Below are 16,488 nucleotides of genomic sequence, written 5' to 3' on the forward strand. Positions count from 1 at the left end.
CAATGGGCACGGAGGCGTGGATCGCCCAAGGCCGAGGCCAGCCTGTGGCCCTTCTCTGGCTGCTGCTGCTGCCCGTGGCCACCCTGGAGCTGCGAGGGTCCCCGGCCACGGCCACGGCCGCCCCCGGCTGGGCTCCAGGCGCGGGCGGAGCGGTGGAGGGCAGCGCTCCGACTCCGGAAGCGCAGCGGTTGGCCCCGGAAGCCACAGGTGCGTTGGGGCCTCTGTTGAGGGCTGAAACGGCCTAAACTGCAGGGCCTGAGGGGGCCGGCTGTGACCAGGGCCTGGGTGCCCTGAGTCACTGAATTTCATCTTTTCTCTGCCCTGGCCAACAACCGGGCAGCCCAGAGACCCCCTCAACACAGGTGGGTCACCGACTCCCCACTGTGGAGCCTCTGGGTGGGAAGTGCCTCTGTGGGACCGTGGGACCTCTGTGGGACTGTGGAAGTGGGGACATAGCAGGGTCTGACCCTGAGGCTGGGTGGCTGGGTGGAGGAAAGCACCAGGACTGATGAACGAGTGGCCCTGAGTCCAGGGCCGCGGGTCTCATTCCCCTCCGTGAGGCCCTGGGAGCGCAGGCCCTAGACCAAGATGCCCGCTCTCAGGGGGCCTGGGCACACCCCCTGCCCTCCCAGGTGTGAGTCCTAGAGCCAGGGCTGTCTTCATTAGCCCACTCCCTCTTCTTTTAGAAATGTAGAATCCTGAGTCAGAGAGGGGGAATGACTTTCCCCAGCTCACACAGCACCACAGACTGCAAATCTCCCTCCCTAAGACACCGGGGTGACATGGAGGAGGCACAGGCCCTAAGAAGCCATGATCTTGAGCAAGTAATGTTGGCAACTTCTGAGACCTTTAGCTCTTTGATCTACAAGAGTAGGCATTGAGGTGTGCTAGTTGAGGGAAATAAGGTCTGTGACGCGCCCAGCCCTTGGCAGCCTCACTCGGGGATGTCCTTCTCCCTGCAGATGCTGCTGTGAGCTGCTGTGGCTACCCTAGGTCCCCCCTTGCCCCATCCCACCAGACCTCTGGGTCCTCATCCCCACAGGGCTTGCTCTGTCCAATTCTCAGGGGCAGCCAGTGAAAGTAGAGTCCAGGTAGCGCTTTCATTTTGGCTAGGCCACTGGACGCTTGGCCTTGGTTTTCCCATCTATGAAGTGGACAGGGCCTTCCTGGTAGTGGCATTTGGGGTACTACTAGTGTCTCTTTCGTAGGTGGCAGGGGAGTCTCCACAGTGTGCGGGAAACCCAAGGTGATGGGGAAGATCTACGGTGGCCAGGACGTGGTGGCTGGCCAGTGGCCATGGCAGGCCAGCTTGCAGTACCAGGGCTCACACGTCTGTGGAGCTGTCCTCATTAACTCTCGCTGGGTCGTTTCCACTGCCCACTGCTTTCTGAAGTAAGTCCTCCTTCCAGGGTGCCAGCACAGGCACTGGCAGGCGAGGGGGATATGGGGGAAGAGGAGAAGAGGGGTGATGGGCATCCCACGTCAGCTCCTCTGGGCTTTTCTCTGGGGCAGTCTGTGGCCTTCAGATGCATGTCATTCCTGCCTTTGGCCTGTGTACCCTCCACCTGGACTAGCCTCCCTGCTCACCTGCTCAGATCCGCCTCATGCTCTGCCATCAGGCCCTGTGCCTGTCCTTCAACACAGATGTGCCTCAGGAGAGTGGCAGTGTCCGTCCTGGCTGCCATGCAGTGTGGGCCAATCTCATATCACAGCTTCTTCTTAACGTCCCCACATTTCCAGGTGTCAGATTCTAGGCAGGGACCTGGGACCGCATGTCTGGCCAGCAGCTGGGCAATTCTTCTTGTTACTCCTGCACAACTGTGTGCCCAGGAGTAGTCATGGCCGCTGGTGTGCGTTGTGGGGAGCCATGGTGCCAGGCTGCATAGGTGGGAATTGGGGCTCCCTGGGAGAGTGACATGGCTGCTCAGGAGTCTAATTCCCCTGGCCGTCCTGGGCCTGGCTCAGTGCCTGGGTCTGAACAGATGAGGAGGGGTCCCCAGGGAGTTGGGGCATCACAGCCCAGGTCTGGGAGCTGGAACTTTCGGAGCTTAGAGTCCTATTGGCGCCTACTCCATACGACGATCCATGCAAGCCCCTTTGTGACATCAGGGGTGGCAAGTCCCCACCTCACCCTGTCTCCATCCTGTCACAAGAGAAGGCCCAACATGGGTGAGAAGGGCAGATGCCTGGGCTGGGGGTTCCGGAGAAGGGCTATGCAGAGCGAGGGGCTTGCTGGAGGGGAAGGGTTTGGGCAAGGGGAGCATGAGTGGGTCTCCAGGTGGACGAGCCGTGCAAACAGTCAGGGAGGTGGGAAGTTTCAGCACCTGTGTTCAGGGAACAAGGCAAGGTTCTGTTTCCTGCACTCATTTGCTCATTTATTTAACAAGTCTTTTGTGAGTCCTTATAACTGAGTGGACAAGCAGCCCTTGGGCAGGAAGGTGTTTAAAGAAAGGAGAGGTCAGGAAGAGTGTGGGGCCAGAAGGTGGACTGTAGAGAGTCTTGGGAAGGGTAAAGTTAGAGCTGGGATTGAGCCAGAACTCCTCCTGTGTACAATCAAAGACCTTCATTTGATACGCCACCAAAGATCTTTCCAGCACAAGGATTCAGTGCTCCTCTGATTATAGTGTGTGATGGAGAAGCCGTGTGTCTGAGGTTGTAAGTAGAATAGCAATTAGCCCCAAGAAAGAAGGACTCCTGAACGCTAGAAATGGGGAGATAAAAGCTGTCTAGCATCATGTGGGGTAGAGGCCTGTGGGCAGTTAGATGAGGATGCAGGGAAAGAGCTAGCCCACACGCGGAGATGATGGTGACAATGTGCCCTTCTTCCTCCAGAAAATCTCACGCCCCGGAGAACTACCGGGTTCTGTTAGGAAGCACCCAGCTGCAGCAGCACACCCAGCACACCCGAGAGATGTCACTGAGTCGGATTATCATGCACCCAGACTTTGAGAAGTTACATCCCTTCGGGAGTGACATAGCCATGTTGCAGCTGCTCTTTCCTGTGAATTTCACCTCCTACATCATCCCCGCCTGCCTCCCAGTCCCTGGCATGCAGCTACCCAGTAACTCATCCTGCTGGATAACTGGCTGGGGGATGCTCAACGAGGAAAGTGAGAGCGTGTAGGAGAGTCGGGTTGGGGGCAGATGAGGGTGGGGAGGAGGAAGGGGAGAAGGACAAAGGAGGGAAGAAGGGAGGTGTGGCTCCTCCTGAGGGGTCCCCAAGCAAAGAGGCACTGGACCTTGGCCCACTAAGCGTCATTTCTAGAGGAGTGGACCATTCTAGTTCTAGTTCTGAAAGTGTGTGATGGTAAAGCTTCAGTGTTCCCTAAGTACAAAGGTTTACACTGAAAGTCTGGGAATCTTTGACTTTTGGAATCAAGATTCTGGGTTCTTGAAGTCTTTCTGGTTCTGGATTCCAAGCTTTTAATCAACCATGGATCTGAGATGACTTGATTCAACTCAAAGGTCATGCTTGGGGCCTGGTCCATTGCAGGCCACTGACAAACAAACACCCTGATTTCCCATTGCCACAAGAGGAGCTTGGGAAAAGTGGAAGGAAAACACACGTACGACTTCTGACCTCTGAGCCTGCCTGATGAAGTTAGAATGATTATGACTTAAGAGTGTTTCACTCTCTGAACCTCACTTTGCTCTTCTCCCAACGCAGCTCAGCTATCTACTTTGAAAGCTTGTTAGGTGCACTGCATAACGCAGGAAAAAAATTATGTTTTTTAAGATTGGAAGAGGAGAAATGTAGGCAAAGACTTATGAGCCAGAGTCTTTATTAAAGAAAGGAGTATTTATGGTTGGGGGAAATGCTTATGGTGCAAAATTAAGGGGAAAAAGAATATATATATTTTAATTATTTGTAGGGTCATAATTTGGTACCGTGTTTCTCAACAGAGGTGCTACAGGCATTTTGAACAGACCCTGTCTTCATTGGGTGGGAAGTGCCAGCATCCCTGGCCCTTGCCTACTAGTATGTCATGAACACTCCCTAATCATAGGACAAACAACCAGGTTCCCAGCATTCTCACACCACATACACAACACATACACACACACACACACACACACACACACACACACACACACACAGACTGTTCCTCCTTGAGGACAGAAACCCTGTCTTTCTTGTTTTAATATCCCAGCCTGTGGCCCGGGCAGGGCCAGGCACCTTGTAGGTACCCCACTGCTGCCACCCTGGTCCTATAGACCATAATTGCTTGCCTGTACCTCCAGACTGGTCTCTGAGATCCCACCCTGTGTGCTATACTTTAGTCTCCACATAGCTGTCTGAGTGTTTTCTTTAAAGCAGGAGTCATGCCAGTTCCCTGCTCATTACCCTCAGTGCCTTCTCATTTATACCTAGAAAAAAGTCGTAACTCCCTGCCTTGGCTCTCAGACCCTGTGTAATGTTGGCCCCAGTTCCTCTCTGCTCATCTCCTACTACATCCCTCACCCACACCATCCCAGCCAGCAGGCCTCCTTCCTGCTTGAAAATGCCAAGGCCATCGCCACCTCAGGGCCTTCACCTTAGCTGCCTCCCTGGCCTCACTTGCTCTCCCTGCTAACCTTGGCATGACTCACTTCTTTACATGTACAACTCAGCTGCTCCTCTGAGGAGTTTTACTTGATCATATGAGCTAAAACAGGCAACCTCTAATAGCATATGTCCCTGTTTTATTTCCTTTACACCACTTATTAGATCTAAAACAATTCTACTTATTTACTTCATTTACTCTGTTGATACAAAAAGCTCAGCTTCTCTGTACACCAGTGCTAAATAGAATCTTGGAGATAGAGTTTTGGGTGAAGTAGAAAAGGATAGCTTTATTACTTTGCCAGGCAAACGGGGACACAGTGGGCTCCTGCCTCGAAAAACTGTGTCTCTACTTGGAGAGGATAGTGAGAAGTTTCACAGTAATGGTTCAAAGAGGGCGTGATCAGCTCTTGGACGTCCTGCTGATGAGGTGGGGGTGAGGTAAGTAAGAGTCAGCATCATCAACCTTCAGGTTCCAACTGGTCTGGGGTCTACATGCTTGTGGGCAGCATACCATTGTTAATCACTAACTTCTCCCACCTGGAGGGGGTTTCAGTATCTGCAAAACAGCTCTAAGAAATTGTTTTGTATATCCATTGTTGGGGAGCCAGGACCTTGCCCCAAGGCTGCACTGTGTTTCTCTTGACTGTTTCTCACTGGTCTCGCATCCCCTCCCTTCCCTGATTAACAACTGCTTGAATCTGCCCGTTGGAACTCAGAGAAGGTCATGGAGGCTGAATGAAGTCTATTTCCTGTAATCAAAGAAATGGGGGACACAGAAAGCCTTTGTGCCCAGGAGCCCCTCAGGGCCCTGCTCGGTATCCCTGTCTCCCCCAACTAAGAATGTTCCTGTGTATCATTAGTGTCTAAAAGATACTGAACACAAGGACAGAGGAATAAATGAGTGATTGGATGAGAGGGTGGATGGGTGAAGGGTAGGTGGGAGGATGAGTGGGTGGAAGGAAAGATGGGTGGGTGGGTGAAAGGATGGTAGGCAGAGATAGTTGGAGTGAGTGGAGATGGATCAAAAGATGGGTAAATGGGCAAATGGATGGAAGCGTGAGGGGATGAATGGGACATGAGGAAAGAGGAAAGATAGGTAGATGGATAGAGGAATTGGTGGATGGATGGAAAGGTTAATGATAGACAAATGGAGAGCGGATGGGATGGTCTGTGAAAGGGTAGGTAGGTTGGTGAATGGTTGCTAAGCACCACTGAGTGGCATGTGTTGGTGGGATTTGCCTTTTTCCTTTGTAGACTAGGAGAGGTGTGGTCTATTGCTATGAGGGAGGTGGAGGGAATAGGATGAGTTTGGAAAAGTTTGAGAAAAGGGGGAGGGCTTACTAGGCATAGGTAGAAGCCTGAAACAGTGCTGAAGGCTCAACTGTGCTGAGAAAAGTCCATGTTGAAGTGGTGAACAGTAAGGCAGAGTAGCCTGTAGCTAAGCCACAGCACCCTTCGCTGATTTCCTCCTTATCCTCGCAGCGCCTCTGCCCGAACCCTTCCATCTCCAGGAGGGTAAGGCGGGCTTCATTGAGAACAAGTTTTGTAATATATTTTACGGACTTAGAAAAGGCAAGAACTTCTCCGTGCATGAGGACATGCTGTGTGCTGGGGACTTCTCGACAGGAAAGGCCATCTGCCAAGTGAGTAAGGTCATTTCTGTTCTTCCCTTGCCTGTTCTCAGGGCCTCAGTTTCCCTAGGGGAGGGGCTGTGTTGCCTCTACTGTCTTTGTGGAGACCCCTGGGACTTCCCATTTCCTCCCTCCACATGTCTTCCTGGGCTCAATTCCTTGGCAGTGTCCCCCAGGATAGCCCCTTCCTAAGCCCCTTGCACATAAGGGCATCTACTGGCAGCACCCTCAAACAGCATCTTTTTATGAGGCATACCTTAAAGTTTTAATTTAAGTATAACATACATACAAAAGAATCTATTCATGCTGTTTTCATAAGTTGGATGAACTTTCACATAGTTACGCAACAGATGACCAATACCCCAGAGGTCCCACTCACACCTCCTTCCTATCACCAACACCCAACAGAAACCGCCATCTTCACTTTTGACAACTTAGATTAGATTCTGAATATTCCATAAATAGAATTTATTTCCAGTTGTCAATCTTTCGTGTCTTTATATTTGTGAGATTCATCCAAACTGTTAAATGTAGTTATAGTTTGTTGAGTCTCATTGCTCTACAGGACTCTATTGTGTGAATTGAATTCTATGATCAATTCTACTCTTGATGGGTATTTTAGAGGTTTCCAAGTTTTTCATTTCGTTTCACTTCCAAATATTTTATCTTCTATTTCACAGAAACCCTTGAGTAGAATTGTTGAATTAAAAGGTATGTGTATATTCAGCTTTGGCAGATATTTCCTAACAACATCTCCAAAGTGGTTGCACCATTTCCACTCATTCCAGCAGTGGATGAGAGTTTAATATTTATTTATTTTATTTATTTATTTTCCTTATTTTTTTTGGCTGTGTCGTGTCTTAGTTGCACCACAAGGGATCTTTCCTGAGGCATGCGGGATCTTTCGTTACGGTGCGCGGTCTCCTCCGGTTTCTCTCTGGTTGTGGTTCTCAGGCTTCTCTCTAGTTGTCGCGTGTGGGTTTTCTCTCTCTAGCTGTTGTGCGTGGGGCTCCGGAGTGCATGGGCTCTGTAGTTGTGGCATGCAGGTTCTCTTGAGGCGCACGAGCTCATTAGTTGCGGCACGCTGGCTTAGTAGCCCCGCGGCATTTGGGATCTTAGTTCCTCAACCAGGGATTGAACCCGCGTCCCCTGCATTGGAAGGCAGATTTTTTACCACTGGATCACCAGGGAAGTCCTGGATGAGAGTTTATATCCTCGCCAACACTTTGCACTTTCCATCTTTTCTCATTTTGATAGCTTATGGTGGTTTGCATGTCCCTGATGACAAGTTAAATGTACTTTCATATGTTTATTGTCATTGGATGTCTTCTCTAAAGTTTCCCTTCCAGATTTTCCCCCCTCTCACTTTTCTGTTGGGTTGTCTTCTTTTCCTTTAGGGGCTCTTTGTGTATTTTTACATATTACAGGTATGAGTCCACTGTTGGATATTTGAATTGTAAACATTTCTTTCCTCTCTCTGTAATGCCCAATTTTAGAGGTGGGCAAACAGGTCCGGAGAGGGAAAGTCGCTACCCTAAAATAAGGCAGCACAACCTGGTCCCCCGTATTCTGACTCCAAGCCTGACCTGACCTCCACCATATCCGCCTCAGGGCCCAGCCTCCCAAGCTGGCATCATGTGCGGAGCTCTTGCATAGATGGCATTGTGGAGTGGAGGGGAGAGTATTAGGGTTCTGGAGTTAGAGACACTGCTCTGCCCTGAAGGTCTTTTCACTTTCTGAGCCCATGTCCTCATTTATACTGTAGGATTCTGAGGCCTCCTTCATGGGATTGTCGAAAGGATGGTGTAGTGGGTTGGATAGTGTCCCCTACATTTGTAACCATTTGGGATCTCAGAAAGTGACCTGATTTGGAAATAGGTCTTTGCAGGTGTGATTAGCTAAGAATCTCGAGATGATACCATTTTGAATTTAGAGTGGGCTGAGGGATAGACAGAGAGGTACTTGATTTCAGACTTCTGGTTTCCAGAACTGTGAGAAGAGAAATTTCTGTTGTTTTTATAGTGACCCAGTTTGTGGTAATATGCTTTGGCACCCCAGGAAATGCACACAGGAGGGATGGGATGCGCCTGGTCCTTGAGAAGGCCTCACGGACAGCTGTTTTCACGGCAGCCCAGTGGAGCTGCTGAGCCAGAGGGAAGAAGCTTGGCCACCTGCCCTCCTGGTAGGAGGTAGACCCAGCTTTCTTGGTTCCCAGTGCACAACCCATGGCTCTCTGGCTTGGGCCGTTGTTCTCACAGAGTCAGCTGCACCTGCAGGTGAAATAAAGGGCTGAGTCCCACGAGTCCCCATCTGGCTGTCACCGTAGACCTCCTTTCCAGCCTGGAGAGGTCATGGCCATGGAGTTCAGGGCCGGAGCCCTTTGCCTGCTTGCCTGCTGGACATCCATTCTGCCTCTTGACCCCACCCCCTCTCGTTTCTCCCCAGGCTGAGGACACCATTGAGCTGGACACCCAGGAGCCCCAGCACATGGCCCCTCCTGCCCCCCTTAGCCTTTCAGTCACCACAGCCTGTCTGAGAGGTTCCATCTAGATTCATCTTCTGTCACATGCCTGCTCTGGTCCCAACCTCCAACCGGGACTCTCTTCTCTCACTGAAGTGCCCTCCCCCAGCACAGGACACCCAGAAACAAGTCTGAGGAGAGACAGACCCCAGGAGCACTCAGTGCTCAGACTGTGGGGCAGGACAGAGCTGGGTCCAGTCTTCAGTCTGTAATTTAGTGATTACGACCTTCGATAACCCGTGAAATGGGGTTGCTAACGGCCTCCACTTAATAAGGTCCTTATAGAAGATTCAGTACTGTGCCTGGCATTCAGTAGGTGCTTAACATCTGCTGGCTTTCAATCTCCTGGCCTGGTCTGCCTCCCTCTATCTGAATTGTACCTGTTCTCCTGGGCCTGTCTTAGACCTGTCCTCTCACCCAAGGTAGAATTCATTGCTCTGGACCTGCCCAACACACACACACACACACACACACACACACACACACACACACACACATACACACACACACACTGTTTGCTGCGTGTCTTCAGTAGTGCAAAGTGCACCTCGCTTTGCGTGGGATACATTAGTGTTGGGCCTTCCTCTGCCTTCTGAGAACTCCCCAGGGGCTAGGAGGCTATTGGAGCCCTTCCCATCTCCCTCGGACTGGCCCAGAATCCATCATAATATAGACAACCACATGGCTCATCTGCACGAATCCCTGAGGCCTGGAGTGGACAGGGACCAGGCCTTCCCCTGGCCTTGAACAGCTTGGGGTGGGTACACTGTGGGGAAGGCTAAGGGCACCCCAGCTAGGGAGCACAGAGGGGAAGAGCTGAGGTGATGATGGCACATTCCCAATCTCCAAGAAGACCCCGTGTATGACTTTCTTGGGTCTGCGGTGACAAATCACCTCAAAGTGGGTGGCTAAAACAACAGAACTTTATTCTCTTACCTTTCTGGAGGTCAAAAGTCTAAAGTCAAGGTGTTGGCCGGGCTGGTTCCTTCTGGAGACTCTAGGGGAGAATGTTTTCTTGCTTTTGCTAGCTTTTTCGAGGCCGCCAGCATTCCTTGGCTCATGGCCCCTTCCTCTGTCCCCAAAGCACATTGCTCCTACCTCTGCTTCTGTCATCACATCTCCTCCTCTGACTCTGGCCTCCTGCCGCCCTCTTTCCTCATGAGAATCTTTCTGATTACATTGGGTCCACCCAGATAATCCAGGATAGTCTTCCTATTTCAAGCTCAACTCCATCACAGCTGCAGAGTCCCTTTTGCCACGTAAGGTAACATAGCCAAAGGGTCCAGTGATGAGGATGGGCATCTTTGAGGGTTATTTTTGGCCAGCTACACCATGTACCCTTCTCTCTCCTTCAAGCCACCACTTCCCCCACCCCCTCCTCAGCTGGAGATCTTCTCATTTCACTGAGAACGCCAAAGCAATCAATCAGCCTAGAGCCCATTCATCTTGCCAGCCCCACCCTAGCATCTTCCATCTCTCCTGAGCCTCATGGCCCATCTCAGCCAGTCTGTCCTGGAGCTCTGGGTGCCCAAAGGCACTCCTGCTCCACGTCTTCTGTCTCCCTCTTTCCTGGCTCCTGTGTAAACGTGCAACAGCACTCTCCCTCCTGCAATTGCCCAGTTTCTCTGCCTTCCTTCCCCAAAAGACTCACAGCAGCACTGAATCTAACCCACTCCACCCAGGAGTGTCGCCAATGTGCCACCAGAGCCACATGACCAACATCCCCAAGAGCCTGTCTTGCCAGAGCCACCTGTGGACCTGAGTCCTCCTCTCACTCAGCACTTCAGCAAGTCTCACTCCCATTTCCTGGGCACCAGGACTAGCCAGCTACTCTGCTGTGCACCTGGTCCCCTCCCCTCCCACCTCTAAATGCTGGAGAGCCCAGGGCTCCGTGCTCAGCCTGCTGCTTCCCCTCTGCAGTTCCTCCCTGGTTGGTGAGAAAGGCTCAGATTTGAAAGGTCCTGTTGCCTCCTTCAACATATTGCCCCAAATCTGACTGTTTCTTACTGCCCTGGCCCCTCCCCATCAGTAATCTCTCACCTTCCCTCCTGTAGCTACCTCCCAACTGGTTCATTCTCCACACAGCACCAGAGTGATCCAGGTGCTAGACATAACCTAGACAGTTCTCCATGGGGGTCAATTCTAACCCCCCACCATAAGGCCCTGTGACCCCATGTCCCATCTATCCCCCTTGCTCCGCACACATCACTGCTCTTCCTCCCCCCCACCTGGCTCAACCCTCCTCTCCTCATCTGCACTTACTGCTCCCCCTTCTCCTGCATCAGAAAGTTAGGTTGTTTCTTGCCTGGAGTCTCAGCACAGGAAAGCTTTGTGCCTCCACCCTATGAAGTGCCCTTCCCTTCCTGTCCTGTCCCTTCCATGGCTTGTTTCCACATGTCACATCTGACAATGGCAGGCTAATTGGCTTATTTAAAAAAGCACCGCAAAAGAGGAGCCTTGTCATTTCACCGCTGTGCCCAAAGGCGGAGGCTGCCCTGGATGCTGGATGTGCGTGTTGGACAGGTGAGTGGAGGAGCAGCAAGCATGGCTATGGCCCCTGCTCCCCCACCCCCACCCCCAAGGATGGGACCTTCGCTTTGGCTGATGAGTGAGGGGATTTCCAAGCAGATTGTCCTGCCCTGACAGCATTTTAGGACTTCAGCAGCTTTCTGGGGACCCCCATCTTCTCCCCGAGCAAAACAGGCTGCCTCCACCACGCCTGGGTAGGGGCATTTTCTGAAAATGTTCAACCAAGAAGTTGAGAGAAAAATGAAAGGCCTAACTAAAGGAATGAAAAAGGAGGAGGACCCACGTGGGCACATGCTGCTGCAGTTCAGGGTATTGCAAGAGCTGGGGACTGACACAGCTTTAGCTGGCCAGGCTTTACTCACAGAGCAGCTCTGTTGGGCCCTACGGTGCAGCTGTCCCTTCTCGGCCTTGGATAGTGCCCGTCCTGGACCACCAGGGCCTCGCTGGGCACAGAGGTCCATATGTTGATAGGTTTAGATCAATGATTGTCCTGAGGGTCAATCAGGAACTTCCTATAGCACGATTCCACTGCCTGCCTGCATGGCCTAATAGGGCTGCTCGGCAGTGGGACGCTGGTGTTGGGACTTCCACAGAGGTGCACCTGAGTGAGCCTGGATGGCAGAGACTCATAAGCCCCACCTTGCTACCTGGTCTTCTCAGACCTGGCTCAGTCACCCACATGAACTCCCATCTCTTTCCTAGGGCGATTCCGGGGGGCCCCTCGTCTGTGACTTCGCCAGTGCCTGGGTTCTGATGGGGCTGTCCAGCTGGGGCTTTGACTGCCGTCATCCCATTTACCCCAGCATCTTCACCAACGTCACCTACTTCACCGACTGGATCGTCGAGATCCAGAGACTCACACCTCTCCCTGAGCCCACGTCCGCTCCTCCTCAGGCCCTGTTTCCATACCAGACTCTGCAGGCTGCGGGCTCGCCTGGGCCTGGCACAGCCTTTGTGCCTCCACAGAGCTGGCCCCTGCTGTTGTTCATGCTTGGGGCCGTATGGAAAGCCCTGCAGTGATCCCCCAAGCCCCTCTGCTCTTGCTCTCTGCCTCAGGGTCCAGTCTCCTCGCTGGAACCTTCTGCCTCTCCCCTCCCGCAGCCCCATCACCTTTCAGTGGTCCGTTCTTCGCTTTCCTGTCCAACTGCTGCCACCCCACGAACCAAGCATGAAAAAAACAAATACAAACTAATGAAAGAGTCATCTTGCTCCTGTCTTGGGGCCCTATTGCCCGCTGTGATCCTCAGCACTCACCCTTTCCCTTGAGGTCTGTTGTCTGACTCCGTGGTCAAGGAAACAGGACCGGGCAGGGAGACTATCCCAGGAGGAAAGCAGGAGTGAGGACACTGAAGGAGTCCAGCTGGGGAGAGAGAAAGGTGTCTTCACTTGCAGACACCACTCCTGCCATGGGGGTGCAGAGGCCTTCAGAGGAAGGATATGTCAGCTCCACCTGCCATAACAAATACCACAGGCAATGTGGCTTAAACAAGAGGAATTTATCACCTCACAGTTCTGGAGCCCAGAAGTCTAAAGTCTCTCTCCTTGGCTGATAGATGGTCATCTTCTCCCTGTGTCCTCACATTGTCTTCCCTCTGTGTGTTTCTGTGTCCAAATTCTCCCTTCCTATAACGGCACCAATCATATTGGATTAGGGGCTACCCTAGCGACCTCATGTTAACTCAATTATCTCTTTAAAGGCTCTACTCCAAATAAAGTCACATTCTGGGGACTTCTCTGGAGATCCGGGGTTTAAGACTCCACGTTTCTATTGCATTGGGCACGGGTTCCATCCCTGGTAGAGGAACTAAGATCCCACATGCCACATGGTGCAACCAAAAAAAAAAATGTCACATTCTGAGGTACTGGGGTTAGGACTTCAACATATGTATTTTGGGGGGGGGGCATAATTCAGCCTTTAATAGGAAGTAAGACATTTTGCCAGGTGTCTGTAGTACAAGGGAGTAAGGATCTTTCCCAAAGTAAAGAACCGTCACTCGTGGGATTTGGAGGAACAAGGACCAGCTCCCTACGGAGGTAGACGGAAGTTCCCAGAGTGCGGGACAATTGAGTTGGACTGGAGTACATGACCCAGGCCATGAGGAAGGGGCTTCCAGCCTGCAGCATAGAGGGCTGTTGAATGTGGCGGGTCTAGCAGAGTAAGTGGGAAACAGAGAGAGGAGGCCTGATGCCAGGCTGAGGTGCAGGCTGGCAGTCCTCAGACCTCTGCTCCTAGAGTCCACTTCCAGCACCCTCCTCACCCACCCCCATGCTCCTGCTCTCCACAGTCTGAAGGGGCCCAACTCACTGCCCCCCAAACCCACATGACACTGCTCTCTTCTGTGTAGGGGCCCAGGCCAGCCTGGCCCAAGATGTCCACAGACCTTCAGCAGTTGGAGCCTGGTGTCTCCTTTCTGCTTAGCTGACTCAGGACTTAGTGGCCTGGCAATAAGCCTTGAATCAATGTTCTAGTCATCCTTCCTACCAATATGCCTGACGCAGAGTCCTTGTGCAGCCATCGGGATCCCAGGAGGCCTCGCAATGCACCCGCCCCAGCCTTCCTAACCCATGGTAATGTGGTAAATTTCCCATTTAGCACATATCCAATATGGACTAGATGCCATTCAAAGGGTTCAGTGGAAGTTCTTTCCAATCCTGGCATTGCCCAAATATCCTGAACCCTCACTGGCAGGTGAGCACAGATGGACTCGTATGCACATGAACACTGGGATGCCACTGGCTGGACCCAGGACCCTGCACAGGAGCTCCCTTCCCAAGATGATCTTGGGAGGCCTCAAGAAAGTGTCTTCCCAGCGTCCACACCTGTCTAGGCATTGCCGCACTCCCTGCCTCTGGCCATCCCTCTGGCTGGAGCTCTACCACTGAGGTACCACCACACCTAGCAGGAGAGCCTTTGGGCACCCAGAGCTCCAGGACAGACTGGCTGAGATGGGCCATGAGGCTCAGGAGAGATGGAAGATGCTAGGGTGGGGCTGGCAAGATGAATGGGCTCTAGGCTGATTGATTGCTTTGGCGTTCTCAGTGAAATGAGAAGATCTCCAGCTGAGGAGGGGGTGGGGGAAGTGGTGGCTTGAAGGAGAGAGAAGGGTACATGGTGTAGCTGGCCAAAAATAACCCTCAAAGATGCCCATCCTCATCACTGGACCCTTTGGCTATGTTACCTTACGTGGCAAAAGGGACTCTGCAGCTGTGATGGAGTTGAGCTTGAAATAGGAAGACTATCCTGGATTATCTGGGTGGACCCAATGTAATCAGAAAGATTCTCATGAGGAAAGAGGGCGGCAGGAGGCCAGAGTCAGAGGAGGAGATGTGATGACAGAAGCAGAGGTAGGAGCAATGTGCTTTGGGGACAGAGGAAGGGGCCATGAGCCAAGGAATGCTGGCGGCCTCGAAAAAGCTAGCAAAAGCAAGAAAACATTCTCCCCTAGAGTCTCCAGAAGGAACCAGCCCGGCCAACACCTTGACTTTAGACTTTTGACCTCCAGAAAGGTAAGAGAATAAAGTTCTGTTGTTTTAGCCACCCACTTTGAGGTGATTTGTCACCGCAGACCCAAGAAAGTCATACACGGGGTCTTCTTGGAGATTGGGAATGTGCCATCATCACCTCAGCTCTTCCCCTCTGTGCTCCCTAGCTGGGGTGCCCTTAGCCTTCCCCACAGTGTACCCACCCCAAGCTGTTCAAGGCCAGGGGAAGGCCTGGTCCCTGTCCACTCCAGGCCTCAGGGATTCGTGCAGATGAGCCATGTGGTTGTCTATATTATGATGGATTCTGGGCCAGTCCGAGGGAGATGGGAAGGGCTCCAATAGCCTCCTAGCCCCTGGGGAGTTCTCAGAAGGCAGAGGAAGGCCCAACACTAATGTATCCCACGCAAAGCGAGGTGCACTTTGCACTACTGAAGACACGCAGCAAACAGTGTGTGTGTGTGTATGTGTGTGTGTGTGTGTGTGTGTGTGTGTGTGTGTGTGTGTGTTGGGCAGGGCCAGAGCAATGAATTCTACCTTGGGTGAGAGGACAGGTCTAAGACAGGCCCAGGAGAACAGGTACAATCCAGATAGAGGGAGGCAGACCAGGCCAGGAGATTGAAAGCCAGCAGGTGTTAAGCACCTACTGAATGCCAGGCACAGTACTGAATCTTCTATAAGGACCTTATTAAGTGGAGGCCGTTAGCAACCCCATTTCACGGGTTATCGAAGGTCGTAATCACTAAATTACAGACTGAAGACTGGACCCAGCTCTGTCCTGCCCCACAGTCTGAGCACTGAGTGCTCCTGGGGTCTGTCTCTCCTCAGACTTGTTTCTGGGTGTCCTGTGCTGGGGGAGGGCACTTCAGTGAGAGAAGAGAGTCCCGGTTGGAGGTTGGGACCAGAGCAGGCATGTGACAGAAGATGAATCTAGATGGAACCTCTCAGACAGGCTGTGGTGACTGAAAGGCTAAGGGGGGGCAGGAGGGGCCATGTGCTGGGGCTCCTGGGTGTCCAGCTCAATGGTGTCCTCAGCCTGGGGAGAAACGAGAGGGGGTGGGGTCAAGAGGCAGAATGGATGTCCAGCAGGCAAGCAGACAAAGGGCTCCGGCCCTGAACTCCATGGCCATGACCTCTGCAGGCTGGAAGGGAGGTCTACGGTGACAGCCAGATGGGGACTCGGGGGACTCAGCCCTTTATTTCACCTGCAGGTGCAGCTGACTCTGTGAGAACAACGGCCCAAGCCAGACAGCCATGGATTGTGCACTGGGAACCAAGAATGCTGGGTCTACCTCCTACCAGGAGGGCAGCTGGCCGAGCTTCTTCCCTCTGGCTCAGCAGCTCCACTGGGCTGCCGTGAAAACAGCTGTCCGTAAGGCCTTCTCAAGGACCAGGCGTATCCCATCCCTCCTGTGTGCATTTCCTGGGGTGCCAAAGCATATTACCACAAACTGGGTCACTATAAAAACAACAGAAATTTCTCTTCTCACAGTTCTGGAAACCAGAAGTCTGAAATCAAGTACCTCTCTGTCTATCCCTCAGCCCACTCTAAACTCAAAATGGTTTCATCTCGAGATTCTTAGCTAATCACATCTGCAAAGACCTATTTCCAAATCAGGTCACTTTCTGAGATTCCAGATGGTTACAAATGTAGGGGGACACTATCCAACCCACTACACCATCCTTTCGACAATCCCATGAAGGAGGCCTCAGAATCCTACAGTATAAATGAGGACATGGGCTCAGAAAGTGAAAAGACCTTCAGGGCAGAGCAGTGTCTC

The 16,488-nt window shown here is 52.3% G+C and overlaps 1 protein-coding gene across 1 annotated transcript; it reads left to right on the forward strand.

Annotated features, from left to right (window-relative positions):
• Positions 1-2: 2 nt before the first annotated feature.
• On the forward strand, positions 3-12,355 carry LOC309664309 (putative serine protease 47; the record flags this gene model as incomplete). The annotated part of the gene is made up of 7 exons (XM_082469491.1): positions 3-207; positions 1,209-1,392; positions 2,833-3,110; positions 6,029-6,189; positions 6,858-6,888; positions 11,138-11,221; positions 11,930-12,355. The coding sequence occupies 7 exons, from the start codon at positions 3-5 to the stop codon at positions 11,956-11,958; spliced, it is 972 nt and encodes a 323-aa protein (XP_082325617.1). The 3' UTR covers positions 11,959-12,355.
• Between the last annotated feature and the right edge of the window lie 4,133 nt (positions 12,356-16,488).

This window comes from Balaenoptera physalus (genome assembly GCF_965194825.1).
Source record: "Balaenoptera physalus genome assembly, chromosome: 7".
In the NCBI taxonomy this organism is placed as follows: domain Eukaryota; kingdom Metazoa; phylum Chordata; class Mammalia; order Artiodactyla; family Balaenopteridae; genus Balaenoptera; species Balaenoptera physalus.